At 31.3% G+C, this 26,393-nt stretch overlaps 1 protein-coding gene across 1 annotated transcript; it reads right to left on the reverse strand.

Moving 5' to 3' along the window:
* Nucleotides 1-434: 434 nt before the first annotated feature.
* LOC111703870 (mitogen-activated protein kinase kinase kinase kinase 5) lies at nt 435-24,934 on the reverse strand. Its single transcript, XM_023475946.1, has 32 exons — nt 24,118-24,934; nt 23,067-23,195; nt 22,258-22,359; nt 20,045-20,162; nt 18,727-18,874; nt 18,096-18,145; nt 17,702-17,748; nt 17,175-17,226; nt 16,685-16,752; nt 16,443-16,526; nt 15,757-15,855; nt 15,417-15,464; nt 15,150-15,237; nt 14,957-15,055; nt 14,795-14,865; nt 14,648-14,715; nt 13,311-13,793; nt 12,638-12,676; nt 10,756-10,782; nt 9,567-9,660; nt 8,874-8,971; nt 8,251-8,482; nt 6,968-7,094; nt 5,861-5,958; nt 5,089-5,196; nt 4,276-4,385; nt 3,815-3,874; nt 2,824-2,980; nt 2,483-2,576; nt 2,283-2,375; nt 1,131-1,177; nt 435-458 (listed from the first exon to the last, which is right to left on the reverse strand). The coding sequence occupies exons 2-32, from the start codon at nt 23,184-23,186 to the stop codon at nt 435-437; spliced, it is 3,153 nt and encodes a 1,050-aa protein (XP_023331714.1). The 5' UTR covers nt 23,187-23,195; nt 24,118-24,934.
* Nucleotides 24,935-26,393: the final 1,459 nt, after the last annotated feature.

Consider the following 26,393-nt stretch of genomic DNA (forward strand, 5'->3'; position numbering starts at 1 on the left):
GACCAATAATGGTTAGCCTAAGAAAGTAAGAATTGGATTTTTGTAAAATAGAAAAATCGAAAACAGAGCAAATATGGAAAGAATGGAGGGAGGGGTGGAGAGTAGTGGCATAGAGTTATTGCAATGAGAAGCTATCAAGCTGGTCTGATTTATCACATGTTTTACAGAAGCTCAGACACGAGATAAGATCTTAAGCAGCCAACTAATTGATCAGCCTAGTTTAGTGAGAGAATAGTTTCTTTTTACAGACATTTGCAGTTTTGGGTAAAATCTAAAGTTATGTGATTTTTGGACCCCCCCCCCCCATTTCTTGGCAACCTCGAGTGAATAATTTTCTACCTTATCCTAACCCTTTTTTAATATAATTTAATTTATAGGAATTTAATATTTTTTTAATTTCTCTTCAGCTTAACCCAGCGATCAAGATTAGTGGTTCATCTTAGTTTCAGTGGAAGTCCCTAGAGAGAAATCAACATTAGCTGATAATAAAAAAAGCTTTTGTTTCAATCACTATTAAAGAAGCCAACATCTTTTCAAAGACAAAAAAGGATGTAAAAACGATACCCAAGCTTAGTCCACTAACGATAAACAACATTTATATATAAAGATACAAACAGAAACAGATATAGATATAGATACAGATGAAGATATAGATATAGATACAGATGAAGACACAGATATAGGTACAGATATAGATACAGATGAAGATACAGATATATGTACAGATACAGACAGGGATGTGATACAAAAAGTTCCCATACAGATACAGATATATTTTACAGATGCAGATAAAAATACAAATACATATACAGATACATAAATAGATACATTTACAGATAAAAATACAGATACAGTTGGAAAAAGATACAAATACAGATACAGATACAGATGCAGATACAAATACAAATAAAATTACAGTTTGAAATGCAGATACAGCAACATTATATAGTAAAGATACCGAAGCAATAAGATACAAATACGAATACACATTTACAGATTCAAATATCCAAAATATTGAAATTAATATATATTTGCACGAAATATNAATAATAATAATAATAATAATAATAATAATAATAATAATAACAACAATAATAATAATAAAAATATTATCTGAATTATTTGATTACCTGCATCCCATGTTTATGAAATGCCAAAACACTGTCTGTTAAACAAACTAAAAAAAAAAATGTGTAATTCCGATATATATACATACATATATTATGTTCTTAGATTGAATTGAAAATTAAACAAAATGAGATTTATGAAAAAAATAACTTAGTTAAATCCTTAGCTAAATTACAACTTTATACAATCTATATGATGAAGCTCTTTGCTCATATATATTTATATATATGTGTGTAAGCTATAACTGGCCAAACGGCTCGATCGGAGGGCTGAATTTTTTGGAAGAAACCCATGGGAACCCGAGGGGTAATTTTTAGCCTAAAAAATAGATTTTTCAAAATTCAATTTTTTCCACGGGCAACGCCGGGCATTTCAGCTAAGGGTAAATATTTCCCTGCAAAATAGCTAACAACCTTACTGCTAGAATAAGTGCTTGGAAACCATTTAATCGTAGTGCAGTGCTTGGAAAGCATTTAATCGTTGTGCAGTGCTTGGAAACCATTAAATCGTAATGCAGTGCTTGGAAACCATTAAATCGTAATGCAGTGCTTGGAAACCATTTAATCGTAGTGCAGTGCTTGGAAACCATTAAATCGTAGTGCAGTGCTTGGAAACCATTAAATCGTAGTGCAGTGCTTGGAAACCATTTAATTTAATCGTAGTGCAGTGCTTGGAAACCATAAAATCGTAGTGTAGTGATTGGAAACCATTTAATCGTAGTGCAGTGCTTGGAAACCATTAAATCGTAGTGCAGTGCTTGGAAACCATTTAATCGTAGTGCAGTGCTTGGAAACTATTAAATCGTAGTGCAGTGCTTGGAAACCATATAATCGAAGTGCAGTGCTTGGAAACCATTAAATCGTAGTGCAGTGCTTGGAAACCATTTAATCGCAGTGCAGTGCTTGGAAACCATTAAATTGTAGTGCAGTGCTTGGAAACCATGAAATTGTAGTGCATATTTCTTTGTTTTCAATATTTTTTTATGCTCTCTCATTTATTCAATTCAATGATTAGGGGTGTTTTAATGATATCTTATTTGTTGATATTAAAAATGTGCCTTTCTCGAGCTAATTTTTTTAGGAGCCAAGGTTTAGACTGGATCAGTGAATTTAAACCACGCAATTACTTAAGATTATAAAATGAATTCTCTTTACCTATACAATTAATGCTAAAATCAAAATGTAGTTCTGATGCTTGTCTCTTGTTTGATTTAAGTTTCCCCTGCAGATTCACAACTTTCACCATATCTAAATTATATCAGATTAGCCTGAATTTAAAAGAAAATCATATGGAACTGCCACCTACGGCCTACCCTCCTCCTCTTGATGTCGAACAGCCCGCCCCCTCTACTTACTGTCGTAGCAGACTAGTATAGTATCCTTCTCTAGTTGTGTAACTGACACAATATTCATCAGTTCATGTCTTGGTATCACAGTCTGGGTTCCATCCTACAAAAATGTTAAAATAATAATAAAGAACAATTTCTTTAACACCATTTTTTTTGGTTTAAAACAGATGTTTTATTCATTCCAATCAAAGTATTTTTTAATACTTAAACCTTCATGATAAATAATTCAAATTTCTGAAGCATAACAATGTTTTGTCAGGCAAAATTTTAAAGGAAACGTTTTTTTTCGGGAAACGTGTTATTTTCTGGAAATGTTTTGCCGGGAAACATTTTAAAGTGGTGTTTACCTGATCCTCCAGCTCGTCACTGTGGAACCAGGAACTATTTGAGTTTAGATTGATCATGTCTAGTTTTAAACTCCTTCCATCATATCCCCGCCTTAAACACATATTTGAGTTTAGATTGATCATGTCTAGTTTTAAACTCCTTCCATCATATCCCCGCCTTAAACACATATTTAAGTTTATATTGATCATGTCTAGTTTAAAACTCTTTTCTATCATATCCCCGCATTAAACCAATATCAGCGTAAAAAATAGCTATTTAAAGAATTACATCAGAAGCAACCCTTTTTTTAGATTTAACCTTTTATTCTTATTCAGTGGAAACTAAAAAGATGTATTGACTCGCTGACAATGTCAAAATAGTGATCTCCCAGCGAAAAATATTTCAGTGTCCAGAGTCTAAAACTAAAGAACGAAAAGTTTTGACTTAAATTTTAAGTTCATGGTTAAATGCCACTTCTGACTTAATTTAAACCTGAACTTTAAGCGTGAGGTTAAATATTTAACCCTGTAGTTAAATATTTAACTCGCCGAAATCGACGAGTTAAAATTTAAACACAGGGTTAAAATCTTGAAATCCCGCAATCCCATATTTGTCTATCATCATTCAGCGCTAAGCGGCATTCAACTAATTACGATATATTTAAAAGTAAAAACCTTGATTTAATAAAATTTCACTTTTTTTAGATTAATTAATGTTTGCACGTAAACCCAAATCACGTAAATCATTTAAATTTAAAAAACAGCTGATTACCGAATACCGATACTTACGTAATAATTCTTTAAATCCTTTTCTCTGAATGGTTCAGATTTTTCCCGGGAAATTCAAATTTAAATTTGAGAAAGTTTAATATTTAAGTAGCTACTCATTATTTTACAGAACTTTTAACCTCGAACTTAAAATTCGCGCATTCTTTAGTTTTAGACTCTGTAGTTAATTATTTTTATTCTCATTAATAGGGAAGCAAGTTTTTGTTATAAATAAACTGTTTACCTAACATTTACGCACACAATTGGATATTCTAGGTCAGGAGTTATTATCATCTCAAACACTCTGAATTATACAAATAAATTACTATTATTAGCAGACAATCGTTCAATAAAATAGAGGTCCTTGGGACCGAAGTGAATCCATGGACACAAAGCGGTTATTTAATCAACAGTAAACAAAAAAACTTTAATGAGAGTTAATCTTTTCGGAAAAGGTGTTGATAAAAGTAAGTAAATTTCTTAGTTCAAATCAATAAAAATAGATAATCACCAATACGAAAGTTGGCCCAAAACATAGAACAAATAATTTATCAGTAACCGATTAATAAAGTTAATTATATATTTGTTAATTCACATGTTTTACAATCCATCACAGAAATTACAAATAAAAAACACGAATCAATGAACACCCTAGGTTACACAAAAACAACATTGTTAAAAGGAATATCAAGAGATTTTATATACCTGGGTGGGTTTGATATTGAACACTCAAAGTGTTTGAGAAGCATGAACTTATTAAGAGGATCATACCACTGCATTAGGAATACACCACCAGGTAGAGCTCCACACAGATACTTAAACAATGGCAAATTACTAAATCAATAAATTAAAAATCAATTTTAAATCAATTTGTAAATTAAATGTTGAATGTCGACCTGTCAAAAGAAACGTCTTTTTCTTTCTAGGATTATTTAAATAATTCTGGTACGTCACTGGTCAAAAGCAACTGGTCTTTGGTCATAAGTCATTGGTCACTGGTCATAAGTCATTGGTCACTGTTCATAAGTCATTGGTCACTGGTCATAAGTCAATGGTCACTGGTCACAAGTCATTGGTAACTGGTCATAACTCATTAGTCACTGGTCATACGTAATTGGTCACTGTTCATAAGTCTTTGGTCACTGGTCGTATGTCTTTGGTCATTGGTATAAGTCATTGGTCACTGGTCATACGTCATTTGTCACTGGTCATAAGTCATTAGTCACTGTTCATGAGACATTGGTCACTGGTCATAGGTCATAGGGCATTGGTCACTGGTTATGCGTATTTGGTCACTGGTCATACATCTTTGGTCATTGGTATAAGTCATTGTTCACTGGTCATACGTTATTGGACACTGCTCATAAGTCAAAATTAGGTGGTCATCAGTCATTAGTCATAAATTACTCGTTTGTGGAAAATGGTCAATGTTTATTGGTCATGAGTTACTGATTAGTGGTAATAAGTCACTTGATGATGGTCACAATGGTATGGTTACTGGTTAGGTAACAATCTCACCTTATAGCCATTATATGGATTCCTTCCTACACAACATTTAGTGCATCCTTTAGTATCTGGAGCTTTTGTTGTCATACTGAACTTCTTAGGAACAAACTTTTCAGGAATCTAGGAAATTATTGAAGTTTAAGAAAAGAATTTTTTTTGGGTCTGAATTCTGAATTAATATTTCTTTAATAACCGGCAGTTTTTTTTTTAGAAGGAGAGGGGGGGACATTTATTAAGAAATTAGCAGTTTTTCTCTTATTGATTGATTAAACCGAAAAGTTTAACTTTTTTATTAGCTTTTTTAAATTTATTTGAAAAACAAATATTGCAGAGAGTAACAACCAATGTCAACTTTTTGGGGGAAAAAGTTGACATGAAAATATATATAATTTATATGTTCTGCAAAAGTAAGATGTTTTCCGTTGAGTTTTTATCTCTTTTCAAAGGGAGAACGGGGAAGAGAGAATAGGAATTTGTGTTGTAAAAATACATTAAACACTAAAAACTACAGAATATCCAAGGAAACATGACAGTTGGGGAATAGTTTTGAATGTCTTCTTCCATATAAAGTAATAGACATTTAAGACTTATAGCAATATATTTTGTTAAAAAAAATCTTTTTATCAGATATGTTTTACTTTGAAATTAATTTTACTATAATATGATTACCATATAATATTTTTCATTATTCTCTTTTGTACCAAACAACTTAATAAGTTATCTAAGAAGATATTTTAAAATGTCCTGGTTCGTGGGACACCCTGTATGTTACTAAGATTATTACCTTGGTCATTGCATTAACTGAGAGTGTGAACCTATGATTCTGTTTACTGTTAGCATGAAGTCCAACTAGATCGTGGCGAAATAAACTTGGAGTTTTTCCTAAAACATTTAAACTTACTATTCAAATCATCATTACAATAAAATCCGGTAGTCAGTGAGGTTAAAACAGGAGAGGGGGGTGTATATTTTAAACCAATGCTTAGGATCCACTTAATTTTGATGCGGATCCGGATCCTGGTCATTTCTTAAAGATTTACTGAATTTTTTTGACAAAAAATAATTTTCAAATTTATTGTTTTATTTTTTCGCTTGTTTTTTTCTTTTCAAAGGTTCAGAGTTTGGTTTTAGGAGTAAAAAAGTTGTTTTTGCAGTTTTTGGTTCATATTTTACCACTTGGATCCAGATCCATGGATCCGCATATTTTTGCGGATCCGGATCCAGGAAGCCAAAATCTTGCGGTTCCAACGGATCCGGATCATAAGCACTGTTTTAAACTATTAACACACACCCTGGAAATAACTTTTTTAGATTGGAGGGAAAATGGACATCAAGAGGTAAATTATTATATCGTTATTGATACTTATATCCTAAAGTTTATTAATTTTTCTCCACTAAAAAAATCCAAAAAAAAACTTAAAACACACACCAAACTTCTGAAAATAGAAAATTTTTCAAAGGGGTAAGGTGAGGGGGAGAAATGATGGTAAAATTATATACACCCCTGAGTAGAAAGAAAATATATCGTCATATGATCAAGAAGATGGCCGTGTTAAGTCTTACACTTCTCTTATTATGTAACTTTTTAAGATCCCTAAATAAGGAAAGTCAACGATTTTAAGTAGTAACAGACTTTCACACCATAAAAATAGATGTTTAAATGAAGTACTTTAGCAAACTTGTGCGTGATATAAAATGTAAAAGCAATTTTAGGGATATATATACTATGTATTATGAATAAATTTTAGATAACCCCTCCACCCCCCCCCCCACAAGATAATTTTCTAAGCTTTAAAGAAAATAAATTCTACAACTTTCCCCAAAATAACTTTCCCCATAATAATGCATGAATAATGTATCTATGAAATTAATATTTATACGAGGTATATACCTGAAAGTGTCATTAGAACATCCTTGATAACAAACATCCAGACTGTTCTCCTAGGGTAGAGAAGATCCATCGCGTTCTCATGTAACTCATTCAGATTCAGAGTATAAATTCCCTCCTCAGCTCCCACCTTAACAATCAATCAATAGAAGAAATATGTGACCAGTAAATTTACAAAATGATTCAATAAATTAATCTAATGGTTAATTCTTTTTAATAAAATAGTCAATAAATCAAACTGTTTAATTAATCAGCAAATCAATCGTTTAATTCATTACAAAATTAACAATCAGTAAATTAACAAAATAGTCTATCAGTAAATTAACAAAATAATTTATCAGTTCATCAATCAATTAATGTACTAAATCAAATCAAATCACAAAGGGCGGGGATGACAATGGACTCCAGTAATGGATTGGAGGTTCAAGTCCTTTCCGTGTCCTGGTTTTTCAGTCTGGACTTCTTCATATTAAAAAAAAAAAAAAGATCTCATCAACAGTTTTTTTGTAAAGCGCGAAGTTCCTAAATAACCAATCAATAAATCCAACGTTAAATCAATCATTTGATAATAAAAGGAATGTAAAATGGTATAAATCGTTTAAGGGAGTTGATCAATTAATCTATTTTCTGGTCAGCTAGCCAATCAATTGACAAGTTCAACAATCATATCAAATAAATAAATTCAGCAATCAATGAATCAGATACTGAAACTACCAAAGTTCTGAACTTTTCATTTTACCATTATTTTTAAATATGTATGTATAGCAGTACTTAGGATCCGGATCCGTTGGATCCGCTAAAATATGCGGATCCATGGATCCGTATCCTAGGGCAAAATATCAACAAAAAGATAAAAAAAATCTTTAGCTCTCAAAACTTGAGTTCATGACCTTGATCCTGATCTATTTTTTCCCAGTGCGGATCGATCCGGATCCGCATCAAATTAAATGGAACCTAAGCACTGATTTGAAGTTGATATTGTAACTTGAAGTGACTGCGTATTTATCAAATCAATGTTTGATTGCCAACTGTACCCTTTAAACCTTTTATCTGATTAATTAGTTTTTCTAATTTTATATGTGTTTAATTCTAACAATTTCCTCCGTTGTTTCTGTACAGTCTGTACAGTCAGTTTTATAAAAAAAAAAAAAAAATTAAAAATAATTAATCTTCCAGAGGAAAAATATGAATATCTCATTCACTTGCAAAATGAGGAGACACAACAAAATTACGTCTACAGTTCCATTATATAATCTATGAAATAAGTAAACGGATTATGCACAAACCAGTATGTGTTGATTATGTGTATCTGGATGAACCCAGCTAGCCGTGCAGTTGATCTTCAAGGGACATCCATTGAACACCTTAGAGAAGCAGGCACCCATGTGAACCTTAGGAGTCGGAGGCAACCCGTTGGAGGTGGCTTTCGGAGGGGAGGGAGGAGAGGTAGCTCTTTTAGAGGAGGAGGTTCGTTCTCTTCGTCTGGGTGGAGGATGAGGAGAATTTGAACCGTTTTGTCTGAATTAATTCCACATAAAAATAATACCAATAGAGAACATTGGTTTTGGTCGAAACAAGTTGACAAAAACAATGTTTACGATGAAATGTTTTTAAATCACTTTCTATAGTAATTTCTTTTGCTACTCCATTTAAACAATTTTGAATAGAAACTTAACCCATATTGAATAACAAGCAAAAAAGTTTGATAAAAATGTTTTTTATTCTTTCTTTTTATTCCTGTATAAGGGGTGTATATTTTTCAAAATTGATTTTTGATGATTTGGGGGAAAAAATGAAACATTAGACATCAAAAGACAATTATGTTTCCCCCCATTCGGCGAAAGAAAACACAAGAAATTTATATAACTTGAGAAAAAAAATATTTTCAAAAGTGAGGGGGGGATTTTACCTCCCATCCTGGGCACGACTGTCGGACAAGCTTCTATGCCTTGTCTGTGGCGAAGATAAGTTTAGTTGGTTTAGACTAGTGGAAGACAGTTCTACAGGCTGAAAATATTAAAGCTTATAAAATTGCATCTTTTCCATTAAACAAATTGTTTAGTTGTCAGTTTGTGCTGGTTTTCATGACTTTTAGCTTGTCTGTTTGTTTGACTCTCTGTCTTTACATAAAAAAGAACATCAAAAAGGCTGAACCCATTTTCTTGTGGTAACTAACATGACCCCATGGAAAGATTTTAGAACGTCAAAGATGGAACAAAATTATCCCAGAAATAAATGTCCACATTTAACATTTTTGAAAATGCGCCGACTAAAACAAAAAATCCGAGGACATTTGAGAACGTCTACAAAATTCTAATCGCATTGTATATTATAATGATACAAATTATGTTGAGAACATAAAAAAATTAGAGAGATAAATTCCCTGGAGAAAATAGTGAAAAGTTCTAGGATGATGAATGATGATTGATGATTCCTACTGACAAGATTAACAAATGCCATGGATTACGTGCTAAATAAAGACTTCAGTGAAATCATAAACAGTTAAAAATTTATATGTGATATTTAACTATTTGAATAATAAAAATGAGACTGATTAAGACAACTCTAAGAAACATACTGAAAATGACGATTGTCCTAGTACCTCTGGACCGGAGGATCTCCGCCTGTGCTGGGAATGGTTTGGAATGCTATCAGACATCCGTAGAGTTGACCCATCACTGTATCCAGACTCATATCTAGCAAACAACAAATATTAATGATAAAAATAACTAAACTAATCATTGCTCTTAAAACATTTGGACCTGTATCTAGCTATGAGATAACCAGACAAAACAAGTTCAGGGCCTGAAGTTGAGACTTAGTAATATAAATATTTTTACCATCTACTGATGGCATGGGTCCTCATTCAGTTTCAAAAGACCATTTTTAGAGACTTGAAGTCGAAATTTTAAGTTCAAAAGGAACACTTGCGGTACAAAGAATAGGAAAGTTCTTGTATGCTTTTAGGCTTTATACTTTAAACTTAGACCTTGAAAAGTAATTGTTTGCGTTGTGATTCTTGCATAAAACTTTCCCTTTCCCGCAAAAATAAAGTGTTATATTATTAAAGGGAAGGGGGTCGATTTGGCACCATGACAGACTTCTGAAAATCTGGAGGGACAAACTCCCGAGGGACCAAATTTAATTAATTGAAGCTATATTGAGCTATAATTGCTTTTTCTAATAATATTTTTTAATTACTAGAACACTGATAACAGAGAGCCAGACCACCACAGATGTTTCCCTGGTGGCCAATTTTGTGATATGTTTCGTTCAATCTATATTCCATAATATGAGAATGTTTATAATTTTAGATAATTCTATATAAAGAGATATAACGTCATTTGTTGAGTTATTTGTCCAAAGAACCACCAAGAAAACATTCTTAACAAATTTATGAAATTATGTAAATTTATGTTTTTGAGAAGTATTCAATATTCATTTTAACTCTATGTTAAATTAATAAAGGGTATTTAATGGATTTTCAATCCGTTGAAAACCTGACATCACAGGAAAGTAATCAAAAAAAAATTCCAGATAAATTAAATGAGATCCAAGGTTAATGTTGGACGTTCTGATAGTGTGAAAAAGGAGGGCCTAACTCACGCGACCATTTCAGGCCTATTGAGTAACAAGCTAGGCTAGTTAACTACCTACAGCCGGTTCAATTCTTGAATCACGATTCAAATTTAAACTACAAAGGGATTTGAACCAGTGCAGTGCGGCATTAGGTACTTCGTTCGCCAGCTCTAATTAATTAAATTCGGTTCAAAAGCGTTGAGTTAGTTTACCTGGATAAAGATGCTCCTGTGTGACCCCTGAAACATAAATAATTATAATTTCTAGAAGTGATTTATTTCATGAACTTGATGCATCATGCAGCATTCAATTAAATAAGTATACAAGTTGCAGTCAAGTGAAAGAAACAACTATGAAATGTGGAACCCAAAGATAAAAATTTCAAATAACAGTATTCAATACAAAACTGAAGGTGGTTCCAAAAAATGTATTTCTTCTAAATAAACACTGCACATTAGAAAAATAAACAGATAAACGTTTATTTAATTATTTAGTTGCATGCTGTTAAATTAACTAGTTCTGTCCCATGTGTTAATACAAAGTTAAAAAGAATTTACAATAAAAACAGGACAAAAGTTGTCTTTAAACTACAAAAAATATTTACCTAAAAACTATTTACTAAACTTCTACTGTGCAATACTAAGAAAAATTTGCATTTTATATTTAGTGAAAAGCATTTAATTACACTAATAGTAGGGCTATTATATTGAATAAACAAAAGCTTGAAAAGGTACGGTAAGAATAACACATTTACGATAGTAAGTAATTCAAAATAACTACATAATATTTTCGAAGGTTTATCTACTTAAAATATTAGGTTACAATCTTTACGGAATGTTCATTTCCGTACTTAAACTCAATAGATCAATCTAAAACCCATATCATATTCCTGCTTTCTTGACAGTCATATTTTACTTGGTGTCAAACTTTTTCATCTGAAATGTATAGTCTAATTTGCACCAGCAAAAAAATATTCAATAGCAAATTAGAATATCTAATAAAGAAAAAAATTTGAAAAATCAACAATTTTATAATTTACAATTACATAGATCATTAGAGATTTTGAATTTTTAAATTATTTCTAAATTTGTTGGTTTAGGTATCTCCAACCGCTGACACAACCATCCATTTGTCCATATTTTTTGCTATTTTGAAAACTGTTTGATTTATATTTTGCGATACTCAAGACATCTTTTCAAAAAACCTGGGTTTTTGCTTATTTTTTGATATTTCTATTACTCTAAACTCAGTGTTTCAAGCCGGATATTTTGATACTAATCATAATTTATTTTTCAATTTTCTCTCTCTTACAGAAGTGCTTTATCTACAAAAGAAAGCAACAAACTAAACGAGTTCAAAAATTATAAAAAAAGCATTTCATATGGCAAGATGGATTTAAGCCTTTTTATCAAAAAGTGCCCAATATTTATTTATTTCAAGCTGGGTTTATTTCATGAGTAAGCTTAGAAAATCCTTACTAGGTAATAATTTAAACATTCTGTGTAAAACTACCAGTTTTATCTTGTACCTAACCTTTTCATGCTGACCAACAAAGCACATTTTTTATCATAAAATAAATCTAATCCTAATTGCAACATTTTCTTAGTGGTCAGATGGAGATCCAAGAATTACCTGGTTTCCTGGTCAACATGGGAAACTTCTCTGGATTGGATATTTGATCGACTTAAGCATTCTTTATATCCTTTCCAGTAGAAGTTTCTCATGTATCTCATGTGCAGTCTAGACAGGCAAATAATACTAGTTTAAGTCAGGAGAATCAGAAGTAACAAACAGTCAGATTCAAGAACAGATATTTTTGTGAGATGGTATTCATCTTACTAAAGCTAGTTAGTATGTTATTTCATGTAATCAGTGATTTAGCATTGAATGTTATTTGTTAACTTGTGTGTAAAATCATGCAATGCAAAAATAACTGCAAATAATATTTTAATTATATTATACCCTTTATAAACTAAAACCAAGACATACAAAATCTCAGCCGACAGTAAGTACAATGGAAACAAGAACGGTTAGGAAGTAGCAACTTAGAAAATAGACTTTGGAAGGATATTCAACACTTGCTACTTAAATTACCTCAACTCTAATTCAACATCTATTTTCTGCAGCATAGACCTAGATATTGAAACTATACCAATAATCCCAATATTGTAATTATGCCCAGAATATTTTAAGAGACCACTTCAAATTATTGATGACACAGCAGTAAAAAAAAGTATTAGAAAGAAAGTATTTAAAAATGAATGAATTTGTTATTTAAGCATTAACCATTGTAGTGCTAATAGTTTTAAAAACACATTAAATTTCAACGGGAAATTAAAAAATGGCTAAATCTTGTCAAATTAGTACATTTGTTCAGTGTTAACAGTTTAAAGCTTAATTTCAATGTTTGCTTAAATTATCTGAAACGAAATAAGAAAAAGTCATCCTGACAATCAAAGTCTACCCTTTTTTCTAGGAATAGAAATATGTTCTATTAATCATTTGTGTGTGCTGTTGTGCTACCTCTAACAAAAAGGGTACTGATTTTCATGTTTGTAATCATTCGCTAGATTGTTTCTGTTCTATTTAGAAGGAAATACGTTTTTAACACAAACCAGACATTCATATTATTTCAGCTCTGTTCTTCCAGATTTTAAAAACCACACATCAGTGGAAAGTTAGGTATTGTATGCATGTTAGTAAGCAAGAAGTTTGGTGTAGTTAATGAAAATATTGTAATTTTGTTTCAATCCACCAAGCTGAATACCTTGCTTGCTCGTTTTCACTGTTTTCCATTTCTACATCTGACAAATTAGGTTTCTGATCACAGTGCCTGGGAAGCGTGTTGCCAAGCTCGGTAAAAATCTCATCAAATAGTGACAGATCAGAGAAAGATCCATTGATCAAGTTACCACTTAATGTTTGTTCCTCTAAATCTGGACTTGACTGAGCACTTGACATTGTTTGCTCAGGTAAGCATAGACCCTTTATAAACCCATGAGGGTCATCCAGGAACTCTTTACTGATTTTCTTCTTCGCCACTTCTTCATCTTTGAAAATGCTATTCCAGTTGTAAGGCATGATTTTTTGTAGATGAATGTTATGTTTCAAAGGCTGCATTAATTTCCTTGCTTTCTGACTAATGTTCCCACGGTCCTCATGCTGGTCACGGGGAGGAATATTTACTAATACCGAATGTCTTTTGGGCCACATTGGCTTGAACTTAAAAATGTCTGAATCATCATCAATACTAAAACAATAATAAAAAATCAGACCCACATTCAAGAAAAACAAGAATTTTTGACAGATACTTTTCCCCTTAAAAATTGTTGAATTAATACTTAAGAACCTTTACTATCTCTATCTTTCAAAACTTAATTTACTAAATACATGATATACAAAGTTGGCAACTGCTAAACTTTTCCTTAAAAGTTAAACTCCTAAAAATGTAAAATTTCTCCAATTTCATCGAAAAAATGTGCAATGTGCATTAGGTAACAATAAAAATTCCTACACAAGAATCAAAGGTTATTTAACATTCATTAATTAAGGCATTTATAACAATAAGTTGTGTATATCTATGGTTAAAAAAAAAGAATACATAGCAATCAAACAAACCCCTATCTGTTGGATACAGAAAGATGAATAACTGTTGTTGAATCTGACAGTTTTAAAAGTTTCAAGTTTTCCAAAGATAAGTTACATTACATGACATGATAAGTTACTTTGTACTTAACAGGGCATAACAGTAGGAGTGGAGTATACCCAAATTCTGTAACTTAAATTACTTAAATCTGATTTACTAGAACATCATAAAAGATCTGTGTAAATAAAGAATTTTTCACAATTATAAATTTTTTTTAAATTTTCCATTAACAGTTTGGATAGCGTAAATTGTTTGATATTCCAAGCTATGAAAAACTATTTGTGTTTAACAAACAAGCTTTGAAAAAGTTGCATCAAATCTCAATTATGTAAATCGTTGTTGAAAGTCTGTGTGCGCCATTTAAAAATGGCCAAAATTGAAGAGTGCTCATCAAAGTTAGGTTACAAAATTATGCGGTTAGAGAATGCAGAAATCGAAAATTTAAAAGCGTGACTTACTTTCTCACAACATCCTTTTCCCCGTCTCCCTCCATCCAACTGGTTGCAAGGTCATAGCTCTCTAATGCCTGCATACACAAATCAGAAAAAACATTTAGCTAAGATCATATTATTTAGGAGCTTTAAAAAATAAGCTAGGTGATTTACCTGATCAATGGCAGTACTAAGGTCTTCTTCAACGTCCAGAGCTTCATCACGGGACAAAGTTTTATCACCGTCTGAAGTAACATTTAATTTAAATAACTAGTTTCAAACTTTAACTATAACATGATATAACATGAAGTTAAGTCTCTCTGTTTGAAAACTTACCATCTGAATTCCAGGGATTGTTAAGGTTTCTTTGTCTGTCTGTGCCCGTGTCAGGGGTTAACTCTGTCACAAGTGGGGATTCAAAACTAATGGACTCCACTGAAAAATCAATAATTGAAGATAAAAATATTCGACACATAAAAACATTTATATTATCAAAAAAATGTCCAAGGTTTAAGAAATGTTTACTTACTGTTCATTTCAGACTTAGTTCTACCATGTGCCTTGGTCTGTTTGGAGGCAATTCTTGTGGGCACATTAACCAAACCCCCTTCCTCATCCTTAAATAAGGCATATGAATTTCTTTGGAAAAAAATACAGTTTGCAACAATGATGGTTGGACTTGATCCAAAATGCCATATAAATAGCATGGCAATAAAGACTGCAAAATCAAGAAAGCTTGAAATAATAAAATCAAACTAATCTTATTGATCCACTAATCTAAATTAGTATATTTAACCTGTTCTTCACTATGATAAACAGGAACAAGAGCATCAGGGTTCCGAACCTAAAACATCATAGTTGACTCTAATATTAAATGAACTAAATTCAATATTTCAGAGGTGAATACTGTATAAAGTATTGTATATTTTAATTGAACACTAAAAAATATACAGGGTGAGTCAAAAAAAGTGTGATTAGTGGCGTCTGATGCAAAATTGTACCTTTTTTGTGCGACTCTCTTATATGGTATTTATTCAATATTTTTTTTTGGTACTCAATGGTCAAAAAAAATCCGACAAATTTTTTTTCTCGAATCAAAGAATCACAGAAAATTTGCAAAATTAAACTAAACCAACCTTTGCTAGAAGTTCCACTGCTTGTCTCTTGGATAAATCAGGTGCAAGGAGGAATTGATGGCACAGCATTCGTTCTGCAGGAGGTCTTTTCTTTGGGTTCTATCCAACCAACAGCATTAAGAGTGGGGTCGACCAAGAACTATTGAAATACTAGAACACCTACTTGATGACCCACTATTTCAAATGCACCATAAGAGGAAGCACTAATTTGCGACATAAATGTAAATACACATGGCAAAGTTTACAAAATTATCAGTTTTATATGATGTTTTTAATTTGTATGTGAGGAGAAATGTCGAATATGAGCTGAGAGTGTTGATAAATTGAAAACATAAATGTGATGCAAGGATTATAACATATCAAATGCTTAAATAATAATAAAACAAATCATCAATCTACATACTTTGCTTGTCTGTTTGTTGTTTGTTTCGTTTGGTTGTTACCGATAAACGTCAAAACGGCTCAACCGATTGGGTCTAATTTTTTTGTGGGACCTCACATGACCCCAGGGAGGGTTCATGGAGGTTAGAATTTAAAAAATTTAAGATTTTTCAAAATCCCCGAAAAAAAATTGATAAAAGAGCTACAATTAAAAGATAAGGTCAAGGTAATTGAAATACTGAAAATTTTAGACATTTTATATGATTTGTTTTTAGAGGAATATTCTTTAAATGCTGTTTGATTTCCTTGACAAGGCAATCTTTGATAAATTGTTGAAACTCTGCTGACCATTTGTTCTTATCTTTCAGAGTCGGTGGTTTATAACCACTCTAATTTACATGCAAATTAAATTACTTAAACCATTTTTTACTTTGTTGAAGACATGAAATAATAAGAATAAAAATAATAATAATAATAATAATAATAAAAATAATAATCATAATAATAATTTATTAATAGATTTAAGTGTATTGAATTTGCAAGTTTCCTTTGACATAAGGAAAAGAGCTCTCATTGGATGGAGGTCAAACATTGGAGGCTGCAGTTCAGCCAGCTCTAAAGGTCAACTTGTCAATCAATTTGAAATATTTCAAAGAATTCTTGCTGAATATGATCTGTTTAAAACTACTATTTCTATACAAAACTGTATATATATGAATTTTCTTATAAATTTGTCACAGTTTACATCAATTTCTCGAGATAGGAACATCAGATATAACTTTCATGGGTCGCGATCAAGAGCTAAAGTGATTAGCTTTCACCCTTTACCCCCTTTCATTTTTCCTTTAAAGTCACATTAAGAATCCCAACAAGTTCTTATTTTTACTTCTCTTCGATAACATTGGAAGGAGTTATAAGTAAACACCTTTAATATATCTATACTGTACTATTCTGGGGAAAAGGGAATAAGAGGTAATTATTTTCAGGATTCTCTCTTTTCATTCAATATATTTGATTTTTCAAGTTGACAAGGTTTCCTATAGCTGTAATCCCAACTGCCCAAATATCACAAAGATGGTTATATCCACCCTGAAATCAGATTCTTTATAACATTGTATGAATACAATAGGATCAGAGTGATTACACTTCATTAATCCAAATATTTATCAGCTTCTAAAAACAATTATTAAATTTTCATATTTTTGTGTGCTTAAAAATGGACAGTTGTTGTAAATTTTAAGTGACCTCCTATTTACAGAGGAGCCAAATTCACAACCTTGGTTTAAGTATTAGGGAAGACAACTGGTTTAAAAAGTGTTTAATTCCGACAATTTCCTCCATTATTTCTAAATGTGCAAGTCAAGCCGTAAAAAATTCCAAAAAACAACAATTGCTACAAAAAATGAATTACTAATGCATTCCTAAATTAGTCACAGCTTAAAAAAGTACTGTTGTGATTCAGACGTGCCTCTATAAATGGTATAACTTGAAATTACATCTACAGTCCATTTAAGAATAACTTAATGAAAAATATATTAAAGTTTTAAATGCTAAGAATCTTTTCCTTTCTCTCTACAGCTGCTACTTCTGGGGCCATCCAGTATGGAGTTCCTTAATTAGTTCAATAATAAATAAATCAATAAATCAATAAATCAATCAATCAATCAATCAATCAAAAAATCAATCAAACAATGTCAATCAATCAATCGAATCAATGGCAATCGATGTCAATCAATGTCAATCAATGTCAATCAATGTCAATCAATGTCCAATGTCAATCAATGTCAATCAAAGTCAATCAATAACAATGATGACAATCAATATCAATCAATATCAATTAAATTCAATCAATATCCATCAATAGCAATCAATAGCAATCAATATCAATCAATATCAACCAATATCAATCAATATCAACCAATATCAATCAATATCAACCAATATCAATCAATATCAACCAATATCAATCAGTTTTTCACAGCATTTTTCAATAATTTCATAATTCCGTCTATTCAACGATAGACAATCTTATCAATCAATCAAACAATCATTAATTAGTGCTTAACCAAAAATCATTACTTAAAGGGAGTGACCGGCTATGTAAGGTAGTTGAACTGAGTATGCAGTGTTGTGGAAAGCTTCTTTCGGATTCATTCGAGACATAACTTTTTAAAGATCTGTAAATCCTGAGTTTGAGCGCAAATTCGATGTTCAAAACTACTACTTTGGGAGTGGATACGTTTTCAGAATTAGTTTTTTTTTTAATTATTGAATAACGACGACATAAAATGTAAAAACGTTCAACAATTAACTACAGACGTCATGTATAGGAACATGTTGAGAACATAAAAATTAATCTGATCATCGAAAATAACTAATCTTGTTCAATTATTAGTTTCTATTATCTCATTCTGGTTCTCATTATTCACAAAGATTTTCGCAGATTTTCTAGAATTATTATTGAAAAGACGACATTTGAAGATTTTGAAGAAATCTGCGAATAAATTCAAAGAAAATTAGAAATTCAATATAATAATGAAAACGAAATAATCGATTTTAGCATTAATTTATTGACAAAATGTTTATGACATTCTGCAAAGTAAAGAAAGATCCATTTTTTTCGTGACTAAGATTATTTCCTTAATATCTCTGTGCATTTTTTGCATTGAGTGTAGGTAGGCTAAACCCTGTAGGGTTTCACGGGACATGTATGCTATCTGCTTCTCAGAGAGCGGTCCTAAACATTTTTATATACATGTATATTCTGCTAATTGATTTTCCATTCAAGAAATCATTTATAAGGTCGCCCCAAAGTGCTGATCAAAAAACTCCCAAAACAAATGCGTCCAAAAAGTTCTTAAATTATTATTGAAAGACAACCAAGCATTCGATGAAATTGGGGCAAACACTCCCGTCCACCGAGCGTACATTGGACGATGCCCCCCCCCCCCCCCCCCAAAAAAAAACCCATAAGTTCTGAATTTGAAATTATACATAATTTGTTTAAACTGAAATAACTACCCCTCTGAAGGCAAATAATGAGAAATTAAAAAAATTCTGGTCTGAAAGGTTTTAATACTGAAGAAAAACTTGCAGAGTTGAGTATATTGCCACTTGAGAAACGTAGAAAAGATTTGACATCATCCAAACCTAGAAGATATTGTCAGGAATCGACCAGGTAGACAGCAGTATATGGTTCAGAACAGTAGGAACAGATGAACAGAGATTGACACGGACAACAGCTTATTACAAAAACCTGATACCTAGCAGATCTAAGACTGAGATGAGACATAACTTTTTCTCCTACAGAGTTGTAAATACAGGGAATAGACTCACAACAGAAGTTACGGAAGTAAGTCGCCGAACTCTTTCAAAAACTGCTCGATATGACAGACTTTTAAATCTTTATGCTTGTGCCAGGTGGAGTGAGCTAAGACCCAACAGCGTGACCTCTTCAAGATTACCAGATCACAACTCAAAATGATACTACCGAAATTCCCCTCATGTTCCTACCTGGAGCTCTGGGATGACTCATCAAGTATACAAGTAAATATGTGGAAGACGGTATTGTCATTTTTCTTAAAAGCAAGAAATGCGCAAGTTACTTTTGCAAAAAACCAACCATGAAAATAAAAAATAAAAATAAACTAATAAAACCATGGATATTAGATATCTAATTCATACTTGATCAGACAAAGCTATAAAGGGAAGAACTATATCAAATAGGACATTGCCATCTCTGCATGGAGGATCTTTTTTTATTTCTGCCACTTGAATCCGGATCCGTAGATCCGCATATTATTACGGACCCGAATATTTCTTCCCCTTGAATCCGGATCCGTAGATCCGCATATTATTAAGGACCCGGATCCTATGCATTGAACTGTCAATTGTACAGTAAATTTACCTGTAATATGATAAATATCCTGTAGAGACCCACCCCCACAGCACTCCATACAAATCCATAATTTATCTCTACGCAAGTACGATCCAAAGTACGCAACTATATTTGGATGAACGCAATCCTAACAAAAATAAATTGTTTTAAGATAATAATACATGCGAGTGAACACAATTCAGAGTCAAAGCATTTTATAGTCAGAATTCACCCCCCCCCCCNTTAAATATTTGCAGAATTTACCGGTTTTATTTTGACGAATAGCCGAGATCGATAATGAAGCAAACTGTTAAAACAACAATAGCCAAGCTATTCATACTTGTTATAAATATAAATACGCGCTTTTCGTCCCTCTTTTTAGCTTTTGTATGCGCCAAATTGTTTTCATACTTGAACATAAATTTATAAGTTCAACGGATTTTTCTGTAAGCATTGATGGATTTCCATTTATAATAATAATCGATAGTTTTTAGGAAATATTTTTTAGATTTCAACCTTCAATAAACCTTGTCTATTCATTACAATTCAATTCAATTCAATTCAATTCAATTCAATTCAACTAAATTCAATTCATGAAGATGGCATAATTTGTGCTAACATTTTGTCTTAATGACATCAACCGTTTAGTCTTTAAGGATACAAATAATATCAGCTGTTTTGAAGTGAAGGATACAAATAATATTAGCTGTTTTGAAGTGAAGGATACAAAACCGCGAACCTTTTTTTCTCTCAAAATCAAAAATTCAGAAAAACAAAAATGTGTAAATAAATTGTTTCTATCGAAATCTAAAATTTTGAAAAGATTGAATCACAGAATCTCAGAAAATTTGCAAAATTGTAATTAAAAAATTCGCAATTTTTTACGGAAATATTGGTTTTTAATGATTCTTAAGGTTTCAACTGAACAGCGTATATTTAATACTTTAGAATATACTAAGAAGAAAGGAACTAGAGACTTTAAATAACTTATTACAATTTCGAGAGTTTTCTGTGATTCAATCTTTTTAAAATTTTAGATTTTGATAGAAATAATTTATATACACATTTTTGCTTTTCTGAACTTTTGATTTTGAGAGAAAAAAGGTTCGCGGATTTTCTCTTAGGCCATTGGAGTACCAACAAAATTACAAATTAAAATAAATATTGAAAAACACCATACAGGAGAGTTGTACAATTTTGGCGCTGCAAATCACACTTTTTTTTTACTTACCCTGTATGTTCAACGGATTTTTCTGTAAGCATTGATGGATTTCCATTTATAATAATAATCGATAGTTTTTAGGAAATATTTTTTAGATTTCAACCGGCAATAAACCTTGTCTATTCAATACAATTCAATACAATTCAATACAATTCAATACAATTCAATACAATTCAATACAATTCAATACAATTCAATACAACTCAATACAATTCAAAACAATTCAATACAATTCAATACAATTCAATACAATTCAATACAATTCAATACAATTCAATACAATTCAATTCAATACAATTCAATTCAATACAATTCAATTCAATTCAATTCAACTAAATTCAATTCATGAAGATGGCATAATTTGTGCTAACATTTTGTCTTAATAATATCAACCATTTAGTCTTTAAGGATACAAAAAATATCAGCTGTTTTGATGTGAAGGATACAAATAATATCAGTTGTTTTGACGTGAAGGATACAAAAAATGTCAGCTGTTTTGACGTGAAGGATACAAATAATATCAGTTGTTTTGACGTGAAGGATACAAAAAATATCAGCTGTTTTGATGTGAAGGATACAAATAATATCAGTTGTTTTGACGTGAAGGATACAAAAAATATCAGCTGTTTTGACGTGAAGGATACAAATAATATTAGCTGTTTTGACGTGAAGGATACAAAAAATATCAGCTGTCTTGACGTGAAGGATTAAAAAAAATATCAGCTGTTTTGAAGTGAAGGATACAAATAATATCAGCTGTTTTGAAGTTAAGGATACAAATAATATTAGCTGTTTTGACGTAAAGGATACAAAAAATATCAGCTGTTTGGAAGTGAAGAATACAAATAATATCAGCCGTTTTAAAGTGAAGGATACAAAAACTAACAAATAAAAACTGTTTTCAAATTCGGGTTGGATGTAAATCAGATTTAAATGTCAATAACTTTGTTATTCTTTTTGATATTCTTTTTAATATTCTTGTTATTATCATTATTATAATTATCAGGGGTTTAGGAATTACCTTCATCATAAGGATCTCCTGCTGTATAATTCCAAAATCATCTCCCGGCTCCAGCTTAATAACTTTTATAGCCGCAAACTCATTGTTAGACAGTCTTTTTGCCTAATATAACATATTAATAATTTACAGGAAATTATTTTGTTCTGCAGCGCGGCCATTCAAAGTTCTGCTTTAATGCAAGTGTTGATATTGGTCGAGGTGGTTAGTATTAAATTAGAATATTGGTAGCAGTGCTGAGGATCCATTACATTTTGATGCGGATCCTGGATCCTGGATCCTGGATCCGCCTTGAAAAAAGGATCCGATTCCCGGTCCAGAACATTTCTTCAAGATTAACTGATTTGTTTTAAGTAAAAAAATGTTAAACTTTTTCTTTTTTGCTATTTTTTCTGAAAATTTATGAACCATTCAGAGATAAGGAAGTTTTTAATAATCTCTCTTTTTAATAACAATTAATTAAGGTTTGTGTTTGAGAGCATAAGTTAACTTTCAGCAGGTTTTGGATAGAATTTTACTTCACTTGTCTCTGGATACGTGGTTCCGGATCTGGTCCGAATCTAGGAGGTCAAAATGATGCGGATCCAACTGATCCGGATCCTAAGCACTACTTCAAAGTAAAAGGTAATGTAAAGTAAACTACAAAAAACTGAACGTGTTTGAAACGTTTCTAAAATAAAAAATTTTGGGACTTATTAAGTTTAATATTCTTTGGAAATTTTTACCATATTTATATTTTCAAATAAAATCTTTTTTTTACCCCCATTCATTGGTAAAATTACCTAATTATCCTAAAATTGCAGGNGATTTACCTTGTATACGTCTCCGTAAGTACCGCTACCTATCCTTTGTATGAGTTCATAATCGTCCTGAGGATTCCGGCGAGATATATCCGCCGTCATACAGGCAGCTGCAGCAGCTCCACCCGCCATTGCATCACCCTGGAAATATATACTATTTTTGTCACTGCATCACCCTGTTCACAACATTTTAACATCAATCTGCAATTTTATAACTCATAAGTAAGCTTATCCAAAATTGCAACCAAACTTCTTCAAATATTGCTGATAAATAGGCAATTTTTTTTTTTTTTTTTTTTTTTGACAATACAGAGATAAACGCTGTATTTTGTCACCATAAAATAATATTATGGGTTTAATATTCAACAAGGAGATTTGAATTTTATTTCAAAACGTATAATTAATTGCGAAGAAAATGAGTAGACAGTTTTTATCCCTAAAAATGGGACTGCAGCAGTTTTTTAAAGTGACACTTTGTACCTAAAGTACAAAAGTACGTCTGCGCAAAATTTATTAACTTATTCCTGCTTTAAGGAAGGTATTGTTGTGAATTGGGCATGTAACGCTTAAAATCATCCCAGGAGTACCTCGCCATGTGCATTGGTGACACACAAAGGGAGTAAAGCATTTTTTGGGAGGTTCTATCGGTGGTGTGGCACAATATGAGCATTTTGTGAAAATTTTATGTTGATCTGAGCATTGTATCAGGTATAAGTTGTTTTCGGATTTTCACCAAAACCTTGATTTTCGACGGAGGTCAATGACCTCCAATCGTCCCTAGTTTTCTTTAAGATCCAAGTAGAGGGCCACCATTGAAGGCTGCATGTAAAATCTTGGCCTTTTATCTCAATTTTTATATCCAAATGCAGCCTGAACAAAATTTGGTGACACAGTGTAGAAATGGGAACAATTAGCCTACTTCAAGTTAAGTTCATCAAGTTAGAGCAAAATATGTTAACACTCAGGGTTGACGTCACCCGGAGAACCTTTACACCTTTTGATTTTTAATGATTTTCAGATCTTCATGCGTCACCCTAGTGCATTGTGCATCTAGCTATCATACCTTTTTTTACAGTCTACATATCAATCCTCTATCCTGTAGTAATTAACCAGAAACAGATTTCATTCTTCTCTGAAATTATAAATATTCAAAAATATAATTTTTGTCCCCAATTACATACAACTATATTAATATTGCCACGTAATGTGTATAAATATAGACTAACGACTAATAAATTTTGGAAAGTAAGATTCCCCAAACTTGCCTACCACGTAGGTTTAAAAATAATTATTTTATGATTGACTTGACTAGTATATAGCATCGATATATTAGATATATCAAACAGGAAATAAATACAAAAGAAAAATCAACATTATTTCTCAAAATATCACAGATTCTTCTTTCCCAAAAGAAATTTTTTTTGTTTTTAATTAATAGATAGAAAATATGTTAAAATATCAAAATAAACGATGAAACGATCACATAAGTATTGACAAAATCAAAATAAACGTTAATACAATAGAAATAAATGTGGTCCCACAAATAATATTCATTTTTTTAAACCGAAGCAACATTGGCTATGAGGTCGACGAATATATCTATTCCCTTGATAAAAATATCCTCGTTTAAGAACTCGTTATGATCATGCAGCAGGGTCGGGGTGTTGGGCATAGGAGAGAATCCTATGGCAGGTAAACCAACTTCACGGAGAAATCTAGAAAAACGAAAATTAAAAAATGACAATCTCCATAATATTTAAGTAATTTTTTCAGAATTACATTCTAATGAATAATGACTTAACTGTCCACAATGTGAAATATTTATTATTGGCATCATAGAGAACAATTTTCTCAAATCTAAGTGAGAAATCATCAAATTAAATCAAATAATTCTTTGCAGGGATTGCTTCAGGCATTCTTTATATAAGACGGAGTTTCAATTCCCTCTCATATAAAAACTTATTAAAAATACATCATAAAATAATAAAAGATACATTACAATATGATCATGATAATTCGTAAATTAAATACTTATCCCTTGATTTGCGAACTGAATAGTGAATATGACTAATCTTGTAAACATTAGTCTGTATTCAAGATTAAAGTTTGGTCTGTATTCAAGATTAAAATTTGGTCTGTATTCAAGATTAGAGTTTGGTTCGCATTCAAGATTAAAGTTTGGTCTGTATTTAAGTTTAGAGTTTAGTCTGTATTAAAGATTAAAGTTTGTTCTGTATTAAAAGATTAAAGTTTAGTCCGCATTCAAGATTAAAGTTTGGTCTGTATTCAAGATTAGAGTTTATTCTGTTTTCAAGATTAAAGTTTGGTCAATATTCAAGATTAGTCTGTATTCAAGATTAAAGTTTGGTCTGTATTCAAGATTAAAATTTGGTCTGTATTCAAGATTAGAGTTTGGTCCGCATTCAAGATTAAAGTTTGGTCTGTATTTAAGTTTAGAGTTTAGTCTGTATTCAAGATTAAAGTTTGGTCTGTATTTAAGTTTAGAGTTTAGTCTGTGTTCAAGATTAAAGTTTGTTCTGTATTCAAGATTAAACTTTGGTCTGTATTTAAGTTTAGAGTTTAGTCTGTATTCAAGATTAAAGTTTGATCTGAATTTAAGTTTAGAGTTTAGTCTGTATTCAAGATTAAAGTTTGGTTTGTATTTAATATAGAGTTTATTCTGTAATCAAGATAAAAGTTTGTTCTGTATTCAAGATTAAAGTTTGGTCTGTATTCAAGATTAGTCTGTTTTCAAGATTAAAGTTTGGTCTGTATTCAAGATTTAAATTTGGTCTGTATTCAAGATTAAAGTTTAGTCTGTATTCAAGATTAAAGTTTGGTCTGTATTCAAGATTAAAGTTTGGTCTGTATTAAGTTTAGAGTTTAGTCTGTATTAAAGATTAAAGTTTGATCTGTATTCAAGATTAGAGTTTGGTCTGTATTCAAGATTAAAGTTTGGTCTGTATTCAAGATTAGAGTTTAGTCTGTATTCAAGATTAATACCCAAATACTACTATCGCCCTGACTTGACATCATATCGATTATTTATTCAATTACATTTGAAATCTCTCATTATATAATAGTAATAATAATAATAATAGGGTAAATCTCAAAACATCCTTTTACGAAAACAATGTTTAGATTTCTTTCCAGATCAGAGTAAGAGAATTCTACGGTTTCATAAAAATAAAGTTTCTTTGTGTGAGAAATATAGATTTCTTGGGAATTTTCAATTTTCTTGTCAGGAATTTTGCAATATTGTTCAGATTTGTTTCTAAGGTAGGGAAATCATAAAGTTCGTAATTTAGGAAGGGGGGGGGGATAATAAACCTTTATAGA

This window comes from Eurytemora carolleeae, unplaced genomic scaffold (genome assembly GCF_000591075.1).
Source record: "Eurytemora carolleeae unplaced genomic scaffold, Eaff_2.0 scaffold401, whole genome shotgun sequence".
NCBI lineage: Eukaryota > Metazoa > Arthropoda > Copepoda > Calanoida > Temoridae > Eurytemora > Eurytemora carolleeae.